The following is a 17,969-nucleotide window of genomic DNA, read 5'->3' as shown; positions in this document are numbered from 1 at the left end:
CTGGAGTGCAGTGGTGCAATCTCAGCTCACTGCAACCTCTGCCTCCTGGGTTCAAGCAATTCTCCTGCCTCAGCCTCCTGAGTAGCTGGGACTATAGGCACACGCCCCCATAACCAGCTAATTTTTGTATTTTTTAGTAGAGATTGTGTTTCTCCATGTTGGCTAGGTTGTTCTCGAACCCCTGGGCTCAAATGATCTACCGGCCTCAGCCTCCCAAAGTGCTGAGATTACAGGCATGAGCCACCACACATGGCCTGATCCCCCTGCTTCTCGCTTTCCCTCTTCATGTCTCTCCTTACCTGAGTGCTACAGCTCATCCTCGTACCTTCCTTCAGAGGGAACTCAGGGTCATGAGGATGTAGTGCCGGGAGTAGACACCCTGCACTTGCTGCTGCTTTCAGCTGCAGGAGATCCTAGCCACAGGTGGTGACTCAGGCAGAGGAGCAAGCCAGCCCCACAGGGTTGGGCTGTGGACCCTCCTTTGGCATGGAGCAGAAGGAGGCAGTTGGTGTTCAAGCTAAGGCAGGGTGGAGGCTGTGGAGTTAGCGCAGGCCCTTGTTTGGGTTTGCAGCTAAGATGGGTCTGAATCCTTGAGCCACACCTCCTTGAACCTGCAAAACAAATCTCAGAATTTTGCAGAAGTTCTTCCTCTTCAGTGTAACAAGGTTGGGTGGAGGGAGTGTAGAGCCATCATTCAGTCCTGCTGATCCCACCCAGGATCACCTGGGAGTGACCAAAGTAGGCTTAATGTGATTCTAGGGCCAAAGTGAAGGTGTCCCCTCTTCCTCAAGTGACCAACTTCCTGTCTATTGGCTGGTAACTGGGATGGCTTTGGAGACACAGCCTGTCTCAGAAGAGGGGAATGGCTAACCAGGAGTGGTAATTCACCCAGTGCTAGTAGCACATACTATTCTAAATCTGAGGAAGGTGGAGAGGGTTAGAAAGCAAAGAGAAGACAGTGGGGACCAAGAATGAGTGTGGGGTGTTGTGAGGATGCAAGAGATAATTGGAAGAGAAGAGGTGGCCCAGGGTTTGTGGCTGCACTGCCCGCCGTGGCCCACATCCCCACATCTGAGCCTAGGCAGATGGAAGTTCCCTGCGGAGCAGTGTTCTGTCCTAGAGTTTCCTACATACCCTTTGTTGGGCTGACCAGGGCTGTTTCCCAAGTAGCATCACTGTTCCCATGCAGGCCAGGTGAGGTGCCTGGGAGCAGGGGCAGGGTGAGACAGGCAGGGCAGTGACCTCTCAGGCAGCTTTGCTGTGGGATTTAGGGCACAGCGGGGAGGTGTCCAGAGCAGTTTGCCTCACCAGTCACACAGTACTATGTATGAGGTGGTGTTTAGTAGATTCTGTTTATCAACAAGTGGATGAAGTGGAGGTAGAAAGACTTCCTTGTTCAGTCATGGAAACAGAAGAGAGGGCTACTTAATATAATCACCATGTATTAAAGCTGTAGGGTATGAAAAGTTCCCAAAATTCTACAAGAAATCCGGGTGTACCCAAGTTTGAAAAAAAATATTCTACAAGACGAGCAAGCTAGCAGGAAAATCAAAACAGGTAACAATGGGACAAATACAAATGGCCTGAAAATCCAACAGGTTTTTCAGTCTAACCAACTCAAAGAAAGCACCTTAAGTTATGATGCTGTTTCACTTGTCAGATGGGTGGGGAGGACTTGGCCCTCCCACTGCCAGGGCTGAAAGGGTAGTGTGGGCCAGCACTTCTTAGTGTGCGTTTCTTTTCTTTTTTCTTTTTTTTTTTTTTTTGAGACAGAGTCTGGCCCTGTCGCCCAGACTGGAGTGCAGTGGCACACAATCTCAGCTCACTGCAACCTCTGCCTCCTGGGTTCAAGCAATTCTGACTCAGCCTTCTGAGTAGCTGGGATTACAGGCGTGCACCACTGCACCCAGCTAATTTTTGTACCTTCAGTAGAGACAGGGTTTCACTGTGTTGGCCAGGCTAGTCACAAACTCCTGACCTCAGGTGATCCGCCCGCCTCAGCCTCCCAAAGTGCTGGGATTACAGGCGTGAGCCACCGCGCCCAGCCAAGTGTGTGCTTCTTTTACCCTGCATTCCCGCTTCTAGGAATGTGTCCTGTGTAAGTACTTGCTCAGCATGCACAGAGATTTCCACACCAGCTTATTTACTGTAGCACTGCTCATAAGAGCAAAAATAGGAACGTGCCCATCTGTGGGGAATCGGTTATGTAAACTGTGGCAGAGCCATATGGTGGAATACTCTGGTGTCATTGAAAAGGATAAGGCTGGTCTGTATGTATTAATTAAGTTCCTGACAAGTTGGGGATCCCATTGTTTAAATCCTTATGTTTCATAGAAGGCACCAGAAGAGTCTATATCGAAGGACTTGGGGGCTAACCCTGAAGAGGAGGATCGTGGTTAAGGAGGCTCTATCATAAGATGCTGCACACCCTTCTGTATTTTTCTCAGCAAGCCTGCACTACTTTCATAGTTTAAAAGGCAACTGTACTTTTTTTAAGGTTAAAATTAACTGTTTAAAAAGAGGGTGATGATCTGGCAGGTGAGAGGCCCTGGAGACAGAGCCTCATTGTGTGTCGGGGGCAGAAGGGCTTTGAGATCAGAGACCAGAGCAGGAATCCCGGGTCTGTCACTATGAGCTGTAGGCCTCACCAGTGCCATCACTTCTCCAAGTCGCATTCTCTTCGCCTTTACAGGCTGTGTCCTACCCACCCTGAGGGCTGGCCAGGTGAGAGTCAATGGGGGTATCTGACACATCGCAGGTCTCAGCACCTGCTGGTTGTCTGCCCCACCTCTATGAGTTATTACTTTGGTTTCAGGAGCCCCCTGAGGAACCCGTAAGGACAGGGCACAGCTTTGACCCCTGAAACAGCAGGAAGGCTCCACAGTCACGCCTGACCTCAGCAGTTCAGCACTGACTGTGCAGATACTGAGCTCAACACCTGCCAGGTACCTCCTCCTCACCCTTCCCGCAGCCAGACAGGACAGGCCTCCCCATGAACAAGGAAACTGAGGTAGCCAGAAACCCACTTGCCAGGGTCCCCTGGGTATGTAGGAGTACGAACAGCTAGAGCCAGGGCTCACACCCCATTCCCATTCTCATCACTCCTAATTCGGTGATATCCATCCCAATCACACTTGAGAAAGAAAGAGGAAGATAGAGTGTCCTTCCTCCTGGCCTCAGCACCTCCTCATATGGCAAGCACTTGGTGGGCATCAGGCTGGGCCCAGCACTGTGCCCAGGGCTGGCCATACAGTGGTGGACAAAGCTGAGTGCCTGTCCCAAGAAGCCCACAGTTTAGGCAAACAGGTCAACAGAAGTAAAGAGGCTGCTCAGTAATCCAGCCCCAAATCCCTGCAGAATTTGGCCGGACTTCAGAAGCTGCTGGGTGCCTGTTTGCCTGTGAGCTCTGCCAGCAAAGTAAACAGACCGTTCGGGCGCCTTCTGGCTGTCTTCACCACCATGACAACAGCATTCTTCCAGCAATGGAGACCAGATATGCAGGAGAGCTCTCAGCCACAAATGATGTGAATAAAGTCAATAGTGTCTATTTGCTGAACTTGTAATCAAAGATGGTGAAACTGATACTTTACTCTCTAGGTGAGAGGGCTAGTGTTTACACTGAGTCCAAACATTTGGATAATGATATAGTGCCTGCTCAGCAGTGACTGTCTTGTTGTTTATCATAATAATGTTAATTGGTTAGTGGTCATGAACATATAGATATGCGTAGTAGTGGAATGCTGAGATTAAAGCTTAGCTGCATAGTTCTAGGTTATAATTTTTGCTCTGCCACTGTATTAGTGAGGGTTCTCCAGAGAAGTAGAACCTGCATGTGTGTGTGTGTGTGTGTGTGTGTTTTGAAAAAGAGAGATGTGTTTTCAGGAATTGGCTCACACAGTTGTGGGGGTGGCAAGTCCAGATTTTGCAAGGCAGGCAGGCTGGAGAGCTGGGGAAGCTGATGAGGCAGCCCAAGTCTGGAGGCAGAGTTTCCGCTTCCACCGTCGGGCCACAGTAGCCACTCAGTCTTTTTATCTCAAGGCCTTCAGTTGTTGGATGAGGCCCACTTACATTATGGAGAGTAATCTGCTTTATTCAAAGTCTTCTGATCTAAATGTTAATTGCATCTTAAAAAATACCTTCTGGTTGGGCACAGTGGCTCATGCCTATAATCTCAGCACTTTGGGAGGCAGAGGCAGGCAGATCACCTGAGATTGGGAGTTTGAGACCAGCCTGACCAACGTGGAGAAACCCCGTCTCTACTGAAAATAAAAAATAAGCCAAGCAAGGTGGCACATGCTTGTAATCCCAGCTACTCGGGAGGGTGAGGCAGGAGAATCGCTTGAACCTGGGAGGCAGAGGTTGCGGTGAGCCGAGATTGTGCCATTGCACTCCAGCCTGGGCAACAAGAGTGAAACTACACCTTCTTAGCAACATTGTTTGGTCAAACAGCTGGGCACCATGGCCTAATCAAGTTGATACAGAAAACCAACATAGCCGCTGTTAACAAGTTACTTAATTAAGCTTCAGAGACTCTCGCCTATAAAGTGGGAGTAAGAAGACCAGCTTGAAGGTTCTTTTGAGGTTTTACATGAGATTAAATGGGTGTAAAGTGCTCAGTGGACTGCCTTTAGCAGGACACCTGCTTGCCCCCACCTCTACCCAGGACATTATGGTGTGGGGGAAGTGGTGGAACCTTCAGAACCTGGTCCCTAGTATGGGAAGAATTCTGCCATCACCTTTCTTTGAGCAGTGAGGGAAGCAGTCCCCGTCCATAACAGTCACATGCATGGGTCACATGCATGGCTCCTTCCAAAATCCTGCACCTCTTACTGCCCCTTACCTGGTGTTGCCCCACTCTATCTCATGTTGTAGTTTTCTTGTCTTTTTTTTTTTTTTTCTATTTTTATTTTTTTCCTGTAGGCACAAGTAAGTTACGGTAAGTTAAGTTACATCTTACCTTTCCTTGTTTTTCTGGTTTTTTTGTTTTGTTTTGTTTTTTGTTTTTTTAAAATGGGGTTTCACCATATTCGTCAGGCTGGTCTCAAATTCCTGACCTCAGGTGATCCACCCACCTCAGCCTCCCAAAGTGCTGGGATTACAGGCGTGAGCCACCATGCCTGGTCTTTCTGGGTTCTTTTTGTTTGTCACAAGCTGGAGTGCAGTGGTGCAATCACAGCTCACTGCAGCCTCAACCTCCAAGGCTCTAGCCATCTTCCCACACTCAAGCAGTCCTCCCACCTCAGCCTCCCAAGTAGCTGGGACCACAGGCATGTGCCACCACACCTGGCTAGTTTTATTTTTTATAGAGACAGGGTTTCACTATGTTGCCCAGGCTGGTCTTGAACTCCTGGGCTCAAGTGATCCTCCTGCCTCAGCCTCCTAAAGTGTTGGGATTACAGGTGTAAGCCACTGCACCTGGCCTTTTTTTTTTTTTTTTTTTTTTTTTTTTTGAGTAGAGACCATCTTGCTATGTCACCCAGGCTGGTGTACACTGGTACATTCATAGCTCTCTCGGGCTTAAGGATATTCCTACCTCAGCCTCCTCAGTAGCTGGCACTATAGACAGGTGCCATGACCCACAACTTTTTTTTTTTTTTTTTTAACTTTTTGTAGAGACAGGGTCTCACTGTGTTGCTGCTGGCCTCAGGTGATCCTACTACCTTGGCCTCTGAAAGTACTAGGATTACAGACGTGAGCCACCGCACCCAGCCATTACCTCTTTCTTACCTCAGCTATTTGAGGGCAGGGTCTAAGTCCTGCCCTACATACAGAAGGTGCTGATCATGTGTCTTTTGAGTGAACACAGGGTGGCATTGTCATGTGCAATGCCAACAGCAACCAAATGACTAGACATCTGCTGACGTTCCACGGCCACAGGGAGGATGAGGAAGGCACCTCTAGGAGGTGTGAATAATCTGAGGGTATTGGCCACTGTGGACAAGACACGGTGGTAGAAATGAGCTCCGAGACCCAAAGGGAACGTGAGTAGAGACATGCAGAATCTAGCAGAGGAAGCAGACGTGAAGGCCACAAAAAATTATAAGAAGTGCCACAACGTGAGCATATGCTCACAGACTGCACAGACTCAAGGAGGAAGTGCCAGAACCTCCCCCCGCCTGCGCCAGCGTGTGCACAGGCGTCCACAAAGGGTTTCCGTCACGTTATCTCCTTTTCTCCCAACAACCAGTGCTGTGAGTTTTATTGTTCCTGTCATAATGCCCCCAGGAGTGGCAGATCCTGCCCAGCCCCACCAGCCAGTTGGTGCTGTGGTCAGGACATGCCAGCAGCCTGAGGACTGCCAGTCGAGCAGAGAACTACCGCGTGCCTGCTGTGTGCCCAGCACCCCACACAGCTCTCGGTGCCAGACCACGCTTGTGCCCTGGTGGACAAAGTTCCTGCCCTGTGACCCTTATGTCTAATAGGTGGCCTCCAACAATGAACACACATAGAATGCCAGGCATTGACCAAGGCTACTGAGAAGACCAAAGCAGCTTCAGCCTCCCAGAGCACAGCTTTTCCCTCCTAGGCCCAAGAAACGGAGGGATCCCACTCCCTGTCTGGGCCAAGAGGAGCAGTTACACACACTGGAGTAACTGAAGTTGGGAGCTAAGGTGCCAGGACAAGACTGACTTAGGGACCAGTGACTTGTGTCACCCCTAAACCTCACCAGACAGGAGGGGAGCAGCACACTGGGTCCTCTCTGCCTCGGTTGGGTGCTTCTTGTGCTCCCCCTCCTGTGGCCAGGAGAGAGGAAGGAGGCTTTCCTGCTGCTACTCCTAGGACCCAAGGGGGAGTTGGGGAGTGGGGAGACGGTGTGGGAAGGATGGAGTGCGCTTTGGTTGGTAGCAGTGGAGAGTTACGTCCATGTTGGGGAAATCAAGGTTGCTTGGCCTGTGTAGTAGAGAGGTATTCCTGCAGGCCTGGAAAACATTAGCCTGGGTTCATCTGTGTGGCTCGGGTCCCCCTAGTGTGCCCTCCTACTCAGTCTGACTCTCTGCTTTGAAGGTTTGGCACCTGCTTTTGAGCAGGTTGCTCAGTCGTCAGAGAAGAGTGCAGAGGTTGGACGGTCATCACAGTAGAGGCAGGACAGTTGGGATGTGGGGCCAAGAAACCAGCTCTGGGCTAGGAGTCAGGAATCTGAGGCTCACTCGGTTCAGGTCCCCTTTCCAAGGCAAAGAGATCATTTCTGAGTGTCCATAGGGCACTGGAAAGAGACTCCTAGCAGTTCTTATGAAGTCATCTGACAGCAGGTATATCCTGAAGTCATAGCCTTAGCCAACTGCTTTCCTCACTGACACACTCAACACCTGATGGTTCAAACATCTACAGGTATTGATCGACTTACGAACTATGCAACTTACGACCATTCGACTTTACGACCACAATCGCTAGCCACGACTGCTCTGCGTCTGGCAGCGCAAACGTTGCCCAGCTGGGCGTACGACAGTGCGGACCAGCTTCCGGCAGCACTACCATCTCTGCGTGCATACAGCCTACTCAACTTACGACCAAATCATGTTACCACCAGTCTGTCGGAAGCAATGGTGGTCGTAAGCCGAGCACTGGCTGTATATACATTTGATAGAAAAACTTGACGAGAAATTCAGTGTGTTGCTTAATCAATGTGACTGATACCTCAGCTATTCTGCTCAAGCAAGAAGTTTCATGGGACTAAATTTGAACTTCTTGAGAGATTGTTTACAGCATCCCTGGAGTCTATGCCAGAATAGAACTTCCTGTGGGGGATAGCGGGGGGGGGCTGGCTCTGCAGAGGTCCACAGTCCTGCAGTTCCTGAAAAACATTGCATACAGCTCCACCTGGGCCACGCAGTGGCAACCTCTAAATCAGGAGAGCTGCTTCCTAAGAGCTGTCTGAAGACTGTCTGTCTGTTTTCTCCCTCTTGCTTTCCTCTGGCCCAGCCTGGATGGCAATAGCTGCATGTACTGGACATCTTCTGTATGTTAGGCTCTGGGGGAAATGCTGTGGAGACTTTTTGCCCATCCTCCCAGAGAAGCTGTCAATACCCACCTATTCTAGGTGAAGAAACTGGCCCTCAGAAAGGTTGACTTCCTGAGGCCACACAGCTGTCAAGTGGCTGAGCCGAGGGCTGTGGGGCTGTTCCCACGCCCTGGCTTCCAGGCCTGGCAGCGTTTGGAGCTGTTCCTCCATCGTATGTCTGCAGACCTCTCCCGGAGCTCCTCTCCACCCTCACTGCGGGACCAGCTGCAGATGGGCTGTGACGGGGCTTCGTGCGGCAGCCTCAACATGGAGTGCCGGGTGTGCGGGGACAAGGCATCGGGCTTCCACTATGGCGTTCATGCATGTGAGGGATGCAAGGTACGGACTGGGGGGAGCGGTGGCCAGCCACTGAGGCTCTGGTCACATGGTGAATTGACCTTCCACAAAGCTTTCCCTGCCTCTGGGTGGGGCCCTAACTGTATCCACTGCAGAATTCTTGCCCAGGAGGCAGCCAGGCCCCTGGGCTCTAGACCTCAGCTCTGGGCGCTGCAGGAGAGAAGGGGGTTCCCTTGTCAAGCCTGACCTGCCAGGCACCTGTGCCGACCCACCTCTGTGGGTGATTGTGTCCCCCTGGGAACCAGGCAGGCAGGACAGAATGAGAGTCTTGGGCTGAGCCGTCGTCTTACCTGAGGTCTGGGTTTCCTGTTTCTCAAGGCTCAAAAGGGGCTCTTTGAGAAAAAAGGACAGACATTTGTTTTTCCAGTGATCTTTGTGGGTCTTTCCTAACTTCACACCCATCAAAACTCAGATTATTTTATTAAAACCACCACCTCAAAAATACACAGAACCAGATACATTTATGAAGAAATCAAGTAAGCCATGAGACAGTCTTATGTTACCAAACTAACAAAGAAGCTTTTTTTTTTGAGATGGAATTTCACTGTGTTACCCAAGCTGGAGTGCAGTGGTGTGATCTCAGCTCATGGCAACCTCTGCCTCCTGGGTTCAAGCAATTCTCTTGCCTCAGCCTCCGTGGTAGCTAGAATTATAGGCACATGCCACCACGCCCAGCTAATTTTTGTATTTTTAGTAGAGATGGGGTTTCACCATGCTGGCCATCCTGGTCTCAAACTCCTGACCTCAGGTGATCCGCCTGCCTCAGCCTCCCCAAGTGCTGGGATTACAGGCGTGAGCCACTGTGCCTGTTCTCAACAAAGAAGCTTTACTTTAGAACTTCTTTAGGCATGTAAAACAGTTGTGGGTTTTTTTGTGTGTTTTATTTTTTTTTGTTTTTATTTGAGACAGTTTCGCTTCTGTCGCCCAGGCTGGAATGCAGTGGCCCGATCTCAGCTCACTGCAATCTCCACCTCCCGGGTTCAAGCGATTCTCCTGCCTCAGCCTCCCAAGTATCTGGGATTAGAGAGGTGTGCCACTGTGCCCGGCCTAAAATAGTTTTAATCAGAACTTTAGAATTACTTCTTTTCTTCTCCATTTCCCCTCAAAAAAAAAAAAAATTCCCCTCATTACTTCCAGATTTCAAGAGTATTCATATCTTATGCATAATCGGCCCCCTTGGCACAACCTCCCTCCCCCTCCTGGTGGCCTTTCCTCACCTGTTCTTGGTGCCTCAGGGCTTCTTCCGTCGGACGATCCGCATGAAGCTGGAGTACGAGAAGTGTGAGCGCAGCTGCAAGATCCAGAAGAAGAACCGGAACAAGTGCCAGTACTGTCGCTTCCAGAAATGCCTGGCACTGGGCATGTCACACAACGGTGAGAGCCGGCTGGGGCAACACAGGGCCGCTGGCTCCGGAGAGCCTGAAACCAGGGTCCAGGAAGCCCTAGGGCAACCCAGAGGGGGCACCTGCAGAGCAGTGCCTGGCACACAGGAAGCACCATGGCTGTTGGCAGCTGGCTTGGCTTTGCTGATCTGGACCTTGGGTCTTAGAGCCGAAGACCTGCTACTTCCCCCAGCCTGCCAGCATCTACCATGGGTCCCAGGCCTCGGGTAGTCTCTTCCTCCCTGTACCTGAGGTCTACCCATCCTGGCCCAGAAGGGAACTGAGAATTGATGCCAGCTTGAACAATTTGGGGAACACCAATCCCAGAACCTCAAGCCTGTCGCAGATGACCTGACACAGCATGAAAGCTACTGCCAAGGCCAAGGATCCCCTCAGCTCTTTTTGGTTATAGAAGGCAGGCAGTAACCAGTAAGTGACCACATTTGTCAACTGCCAGGAACCAGGTAGAAGTTTCTTGGAGGTCAGCCACTCCCAGGAGACAGAGCCTTCTCTGCTCCATGCGCCAGGCCTCCTGCAGAGCCTTGTCTTCAGACTCCTAGGGTAGGATATGCAAAGCCCACCTGTCTCCTCAGTACCCCTCTGGGTCAGATCCTCAGAGGACAGGGAAGAGCCTCTTGTGATCTCCATGGGCAGGTTAGCTGCTTGGCCAGTTTTAGCCAGGGATGCCCTAACTGCCTTGCATCTTAGAGGGTAGCAGGACCTCAGCCCTCCGTCTGCAGCTCTCTTGGGCAATGGGTTCTGGCAGGTCTGGGATTGACCCCTTTCCTAGGAAATCTCAGAACCGATTGAATCCCTCTCCTCACTCTAACTCTGAGAGAAGCTGCATTCATATCCTACTCAATTACTAATGACAATTTTTGAGTGCTTACTATGTGAGGACTCTTACTTAATTGATCGAACAACTCAGTAAGTTTTAAAAAGCATTAGCCTCATTTTTCTGATTAAAAAAGAAAAGTGGCCAGGTGCGATAGCTCACACCTATAATCCCATCACTTTGGGAGGCCAAGGCAGGAGATAGCTTGAGCCCAGGAGTTTAAGACCAGCCTGAGCAACATAGTGAGACCTCATCGCTACAAAAAAAAAAAAAAAAAAATTAGCCAGGCTTGGCGGCGTGCACCCGTAATCCTAGCTACTCATGAGGCTGAGGCAGGCGAATTGCTTGAACCTGGGAGGCAGAAGTTGCAGTGAGCTGAGATTGCACCACTGCACTCCAGCCTGGGTGACAGAGCAAGGCTGCATCTCAAAAAAAAAAAAGGAAAAGGGAAGGAGTCTGCCCCAAGTCACACAGCTAGTAAACTGCCAAGCTGGAACTCAAGCCCAGGCCTTTGTCACCAAAGTCTGTGTTCCTGATTTCTACACTCTGATGCCCCTACCTCAGCCAGAGTAGCTCAGTCACTCAGTAAGTTAGAGCCCTTGTGTGCTGGGCACTGTGAACAAAACAAAGTCACTGCTCTTGCAAAAGTCACGCACACACAAAAAATCACTCTTGTGGAACTTGCGATCTGGAAGGGCTATCCCCAACATTCCCACCTTGCTGACTCTAGAGCTTCTGGGGGCCCGGGCTCCAAAAGGATTTGGCTCATACACCTGTAAAGGGATGGGGAGGTCAGAGGTGCTGGGGCCTGCCTGGGCTCCTAACTGACTGCCCCCTTCCCTGTGCAGCTATCCGTTTTGGTCGGATGCCAGAGGCTGAGAAGAGGAAGCTGGTGGCGGGGCTGACGGCAAATGAGGGGAGCCAGTACAACCCACAGGTGGCCGACCTGAAGGCCTTCTCCCAGCACATCTACAATGCCTACCTGAAAAACTTCAACATGACCAAAAAGAAGGCCCGCAGCATCCTCACCGGCAAAGCCAGCCACACGCCGGTGAGTGTTGCTGCTTGGCCTGGCAGCATCTTGGGCTCTGGGCCCCGCTGCTGCCTGCCTGACTCCCAGGAGAGCCAGGCCTTCTCCCTCCTTCAGCTTCATGGTGCAGGCAGGGAATATGGGGAGCACAGGGCGGGGGTCCTCCGAGGCCTGGTCTCTAACGGGGCCTGGTTTTCAGCCCTTTGTGATCCACGACATCGAGACATTGTGGCAGGCGGAGAAGGGGCTGGTGTGGAAGCAGCTGGTGAACGGCCTGCCACCCTACAAGGAAATCAGCGTGCACGTCTTCTACCGCTGCCAGTGCACCACAGTGGAGACCGTGCGGGAGCTCACTGAGTTCGCCAAGAGCATCCCCAGCTTCAGCAGCCTCTTCCTCAACGACCAGGTGACCCTTCTTAAGTATGGCGTGCACGAGGCCATCTTCGCCATGCTGGCCTCCATTGTCAACAAGGATGGGCTGCTGGTAGCCAACGGCAGTGGCTTTGTCACCCGTGAGTTCCTGCGCAGCCTCCGCAAGCCCTTCAGTGACATCATTGAGCCCAAGTTCGAATTTGCTGTCAAGTTCAACGCCCTGGAGCTTGACGACAGTGACCTGGCCCTGTTCATTGCAGCCATCATTCTGTGTGGAGGTGAGTGAAGAGTGGGGCAGGTGGGCTGGCCCCGCACACCCAGTCCCCCTGGGGGTTGGCCCTCAGTGCAGGGCACTGTGCCTGAGCTCTGACAGTGTGGGGGAGTGTCGGTGTGATCTTGGCAGTGGAACATGCCAGGTACTAACCGAGCATGCCAGATCAGCTCCATCTCATTACGTATGTACATGGAGGTGGTGATAGAAAAGAGACTAAGCCAGATGTGGTGGCTCACACCTGTAATCTCAGTACTTTGGGAGGCCAAGGCAGGCAGATCACTTGAGATCAGGAATTCAAAACCAGCCTGGCCAACATGGTGAAACCCCGTCTCTACTAAAAATACAAAAAATTAGCCAGATGTGGTGGCGTGTGCCTGTAATCCCAGCTAGTTGGGAGTCTGAGGCAGGAGAATCGCTTGAACCTGAGAGGTGGAGGTTGCAGTGAGCCAAGATCACACCACTGCACTCCAGCCTGGGTGACAGAGTGAGACCCCATCTCAAAAAAAAAAAGGAAAAGGACTAACAGGCAGTATGTTGTCATGTTAATGTGGAGGTGGAGAAATTGTCTGCATTTTCTCTGCATTTTTAAAATTCCAGCACAATAAATACAGCAATAACTATGCTAACAGTGGCCTAGAGTTTATTTCATGCCAGGCACTGTTCTGGTTCCTTTTCGTTGAGTATAACTCACTTGATCCTCACAACAACCCCATGCAGGAAGAATGTTTTCTCCATTTTACACATGGAGAAATCGAAGCCCAGAGAGGCTCAGTGACCTGCCCACAGCCTCATCAATAGGCTGTGGCAGACACAGGATTTGAATTAAGCATTGAGTCTCTTAACCATGATACTGTGCTGCCTAATCAGGGGGAAAAGATAACATTGGCAAAAAAACAAAAAAGAAGTGGATCAAGACCAGGGGCAGGGAGACTAGAACACCCAGTGGAGCATCGCTGGCGGGACAGGGCTTGGTCTGTCACGGCCAAGGAGGCCCACTGTCCCCTGGGCCAAATCACCTCCTGGGGTGGGGGTAGGGGAGCTCCATTGCCTTTTTTAGCTCCCTGATGTGTCCTATGTCCCCACAGACCGACCAGGCCTCATGAACGTGCCACAGGTGGAGGCCATCCAGGACACCATCCTGCGTGCCCTCGAATTCCACCTGCAGACCAACCACCCCGATGCCCAGTACCTCTTCCCCAAGCTGCTGCAGAAGATGGCTGACTTGCGGCAGCTGGTCACCGAGCACGCCCAGATGATGCAGCGGATCAAGAAGACCGAGACCGAGACCTCACTGCACCCCCTGTTGCAGGAAATCTACAAGGACATGTACTAAGTGTAGTGCCCAGGCCTCCCTGCAGGCTCCAGTGGGGCCGGCACTGGAGGGGCCCACCCACGTGACTTTCCCGTTGACCAGCCCTTGCGCACCCGGCCTGGAGCAGTGGAGTCCCACGCTCGTGCTCAGACACATGACACCCACGACCTCTGGATCCCTGCGCCCTCTCTCCCACTTCCTCCAGCCAGCTCTCTTCCTGACTTTGTTGTCTCCCTCTCTCAGTTCCTCTTTCTTTTCTAATTTCTCTTGCTCTGTTTTTCCTTTCTGTAGGTTTCTCTCTTCCCTCCTCCCTTGCCCTCCCTTTCTCTATCCACCCCATGTCTGTCCTCCTTTCTTGTTCTGTGAGATGGTTTGTATTATTTCACCAGCAGCATAGAACAGAACCTCTGCTTTTGCACACCCTTTCCCCAGGAGCAGAGGGGAGTGGGGCCTGTCCTCTGCCTCATCATTGCACCTTCAGGCTTAGGTTCCTCACTTCTGTCTCCTGTCTTAGAGCAAAAGACTTGAGACATCCAAAGAAACACTAAGCTCTCTGGGCCTGGGTTCCAGGGGAAGCTGAGCATGGCCTGGACTGACTGCAGCAGCCTGTAGTCATGGGGTCCCTGCTGTCAAGGACAGTGGGCAGGAGGCCCAGGCTGAGAGCCAGATGCCTCCCCAAGACTTCATTGACCCCCTGAGGCTGAGGCCACCCCTGAGCCAACTGACGCTGCTCCAGCAGCACATCTCAGCCGCACTGACACCCAGCGTCTTTCCGCCTTCTTCACACTGGTTTGCCAGGCCAATGTTGCTGACGGCCCCCCGCACTGGCCGCTGGACGGCACTCTCCTAGCTTGGAAGTAGGCAGGGTTCCCTCCAGGTGGGCCCCCCCTCATTGAAGAGGAGCAAGTCTCAAGGGAAGGAGTTGGGGTTGGTGGTTGGAGGGAGCAGCACACCCAATTCTGTCCCGAGGACTCGGGGTCTGAGTCTGGGGTCAGGTCAGGAAGAGCTTGGGGCAGGCCTTCTGCCAGTACCCCCACTGCCCCCTTGCCCAGTAGCAGCCACCCACATTGTGTCGGCACCCAGGGCCAGGGCCTGGCCTCACACCCGACTGCTCCTTTCTCTAACCAGCTGCACGGGAGCTCAGGCCCCCCTCTCCCTGGAGCTGTCCCTCCAGCCACACACATAAGCACTGAAATCACTTTACCTGCAAGCTCCACGCATCTTCCTTCCATCTCTGAGGCTGGTGAGAGCCCAGAGAGAGGGGCCTGCACGTGGGTAGGCAGGGCTGGGCCAGGTCTCCAGAGAGGCAGGGGTCCTTCAGGTCCTGCTGGGTCAGCCGAGCACCTGCTCCTAGCGGGAACCTCCCGGGATAAACTGAGCCTGTTCATTCTGATATCCATTTGTCCCAGCAGCTCTGCTGCCTCCCCCTTCCCCCGTACTCACTCAGCCCAGCTGGCCACCTAGAAGTCTCCCTGCACAGCCTCTGTGACCTCAGACCTTGTGGGACCAGTCCCACACCGCTGTCCCTTCCTGCCCCTGATCCCAGGTTGAGGCATGCTCACCTCAGCAGGGCCAGAGCACAGCTGGGCCTGCCATGTCTGAGCAGGGCAGAGCCCCCCAGGCCTGCAAGGTTAAGAGGTTGGCTGAGCACAGAGGTAGGAAAGCTGGGGTTCAAGCCCAGGATTCCTGGGTCCTACCTGGTCCTCCCTCCCAAGGGGTCATTCTGTTTGTGACTCTAGGTAGAAGTGCCCTGCTCATGCCCTTACAGGCACCACGGCCTCTCTTCTGTGCCCCAGGATGACTCTGCTGGCAAGATTCTTCCCGCTCCCTGCCCACCCAACTGACAGGGATTGGGGTGCTCCCTTTCAGGCCAAGGCTATGAAGGGATGGCTACTGGGACCCACCTCCCACTCCCTGCCACGTGCCGCGTCCCTGCCCCCACCTGGGTCTGGTGCTGCGGAAACAGCTCCTCTCAGTGTCTGAACAATCTCCAAATTTGAAATGTATATTTTTGCTAGGAGCCCCAGCTTCCTGTGTTTTTAATATAAATAGTGTACACAGACTGACAAAACTTTAAATAAATGGGACTTAAATATTTAAGAGCTGACTGGAAGCTGACTCAGTTACTTGCGTGGTTTTCCTGGGGCTGACGGGGGCTCCACTCTGCCTCCACATCCAGCGCTGGAGGGCAAAGGAGGCATTGGGTGCCCAGGCCCTCCCCCGTCTCCACCTCACTTTGCTCACCACTTGTCAGCAGGAGTTTGGACGACTGTGCCATCTCCACCCTGCAGAGAGAATTTGGGGTGTGAGGGGACAGAGGTGTCCTGGCCTCACCAGGTAGAGCACTGAGGGTCTGGGGGATGGGAAGACCCCTGGAGGAGGCGGATTTAGGACTCAATAGATAAACCCAGTTTATCACCACAAGAGATCACGCTCTCCTCTCCTTTGCTGCCACCCACTTCTCCCCTGTCTTTCCTGAGGTGCCATCTTCCCACAGGTCCAGTTGAGCCCAGCCCCCAACAGCCATGGGTTTGCCTGCAGTGTGAGGCCAGGTCAGGGTATGTAACAGAGTGTGTTTATTTAGTCATGAAAAAACTACAGCTAAATATTTCCAAATGGGGGATGTACTAGGGGGAGTTGTTACAAAAGTATTGGAAGTGCTGAAAGAACCATGGCGTTGGGGGGATAATAGACGTCCTCCAGAGATGAGTAACTGCAGGAAGCCATTCTCACCTCCAGGGCCGAATGGGAAAATGGTATCATTCAGGGGCCACCACTGCTAGAACACAGGCTGACACTGCAGTGACCCAAGAGCCTGAAGTCACCAGCTGATTTGACGGTAGAACCAGACTGCTGGAGCCTGAGTTCACGTACAGCATGTATGGGGCCACCAGAGTGCCCTGGGCCACCACCACTGCTGCCCCTGAACCTCACTGCTTGGGTGCTGTAGCCCCATAATTCATTTCTCTTGCTCTATTTCTCCCTTTCTCTAGCTCTACGTCTGTGCTCTGAGTCTCCAGCCAGCCCCTTGCCCGTGCAGGCCTGGGGGCTCTGCTCTGCTCAGACATGGCATGCCCAGCTGTGCTCTGGCTCTGCTCTGAGGTGAGCACGCCTCAACCTGGGCGCAGGGGAGGGCAGGGACCAGCCTGGTCTCAACTGCTCCTGCCAGAAGTGTTATCAGAGTTGGGGGTTGGGGAAGCAAAGGATTCTTTGTTCTTCCTATCTTCCAGTCTGTTGCTTTTACCTCCCATTGCGGGGAAAAATGCATGGTAGTCTAGGAAGTGCAGTTTGTAGACTTCCAGCCCTTGCAGTATAGAGGAGTATATGGGGAAAGGTGGGAACTGAACCAAGTGTCTGCAGGCAAACAACTAGCACAGCGCACAGGCACCAGCCCCAGCGAGAGGGATCCCACAGGCCCACAGCTGAGAGATGGTCATTACAGCACTTGCCTCCTGTTCTCTCTTTGCTGGTCATCTCGGCAGAGCAGTCTGAATTCAATCAGGTCCAATATGGTTCATCTCAGTCCAGAGAGTGGTAGTCCCAGGGGAACAGGAGGAAAGGAGGAGGAGGAGGAAAGAAGGAGTGCTTGGAGCCGGGCCACCTCTGAAATTGGTAGCCTTTTCTGTGATAGAATGTTCTGGTTTACTTTTCTCACCTCCTCATCCTTTCCCACACTATCAAGTGGGGGGGATAATAGCCAAAGACAGTGTGTGTCTCAGTTGTTAAAGGCTAGTCCTCTCCCCAGCACTGAAGAGATAAGAATCCAGTATACTAAATAACCAGTTCTCACTCAGTTCAGAGAGTTGAAGCTGTCTTCACCACTTTGCCTTGCTTCTGGTGCTGCGAAGAGCATCATATCACTCTGGCCCCTTCTGTTACTATCACTAATTGCTATTCCTTATGAAGCAGCTATTCTGTACCATGCATTATACATAACATCACCTCTAATCCTCACCATAACCCTACAAGGTAAATATCACCAACCATTTTTACAAAGCAGGAAGCACGATGAGAGATTAAGGGGTGTGCCTGTGGTCACAGTTAGGGAAAGGCATGGCCAGTATTCCATCCACAGCCTTAGGATCTCTGCTTTTCACTCAGAAACAAAACTTTGGGGACAACAGTTGGTCACCTGGTCTCTTTTTAATAATGCTTAGGACAAATGAATCAAGCATTTAAACTAAAAAAGAAGAAAGCAAACTTAGGAGACTTAGAAGATTCTCTTGGCAAGATCAAGACCATCCTGGCCATGGTGAAACCTCATCTCTACTAAAAATACAAAAATTAGCTGGGCATGGTGACGTGTGCCTGTAGTCCCAGCTACTCGGGAGGCTGAGGCAGGAGAATTGCTTGAACCTGGGAGGCAGAGGTTGCAGTGAGCCGAGATTGTGCCACTGCACTCCAGCCT

The 17,969-nt window shown here is 52.1% G+C and overlaps 1 protein-coding gene across 2 annotated transcripts in view; it reads left to right on the top strand.

The window, feature by feature from the left end:
* The window catches only part of PPARD (peroxisome proliferator activated receptor delta), an 86,331-nt gene extending 70,668 nt beyond the window's left edge, over nucleotides 1-15,663 (top strand). For both annotated transcript variants that reach the window (XM_017522244.2, XM_017522247.2), the window contains 5 exons: nucleotides 8,184-8,338; nucleotides 9,592-9,730; nucleotides 11,422-11,624; nucleotides 11,803-12,253; nucleotides 13,335-15,663. In XM_017522244.2, the coding sequence (XP_017377733.1) occupies nucleotides 8,184-8,338; nucleotides 9,592-9,730; nucleotides 11,422-11,624; nucleotides 11,803-12,253; nucleotides 13,335-13,582 (1,196 nt within the window). In that variant the 3' untranslated portion in view covers nucleotides 13,583-15,663. The remainder of the gene's footprint in view (nucleotides 1-8,183; nucleotides 8,339-9,591; nucleotides 9,731-11,421; nucleotides 11,625-11,802; nucleotides 12,254-13,334) is intronic.
* The last annotated feature ends 2,306 nt before the right edge of the window (nucleotides 15,664-17,969 follow it).

The sequence above is a fragment of the Cebus imitator genome, unplaced genomic scaffold (assembly GCF_001604975.1).
Source record: "Cebus imitator isolate Cc_AM_T3 unplaced genomic scaffold, Cebus_imitator-1.0 Scaffold24, whole genome shotgun sequence".
In the NCBI taxonomy this organism is placed as follows: domain Eukaryota; kingdom Metazoa; phylum Chordata; class Mammalia; order Primates; family Cebidae; genus Cebus; species Cebus imitator.
The sequence above is the reverse complement of the archived record's forward strand: the minus strand, read 5'-3'. Positions and strand labels throughout refer to the sequence as shown.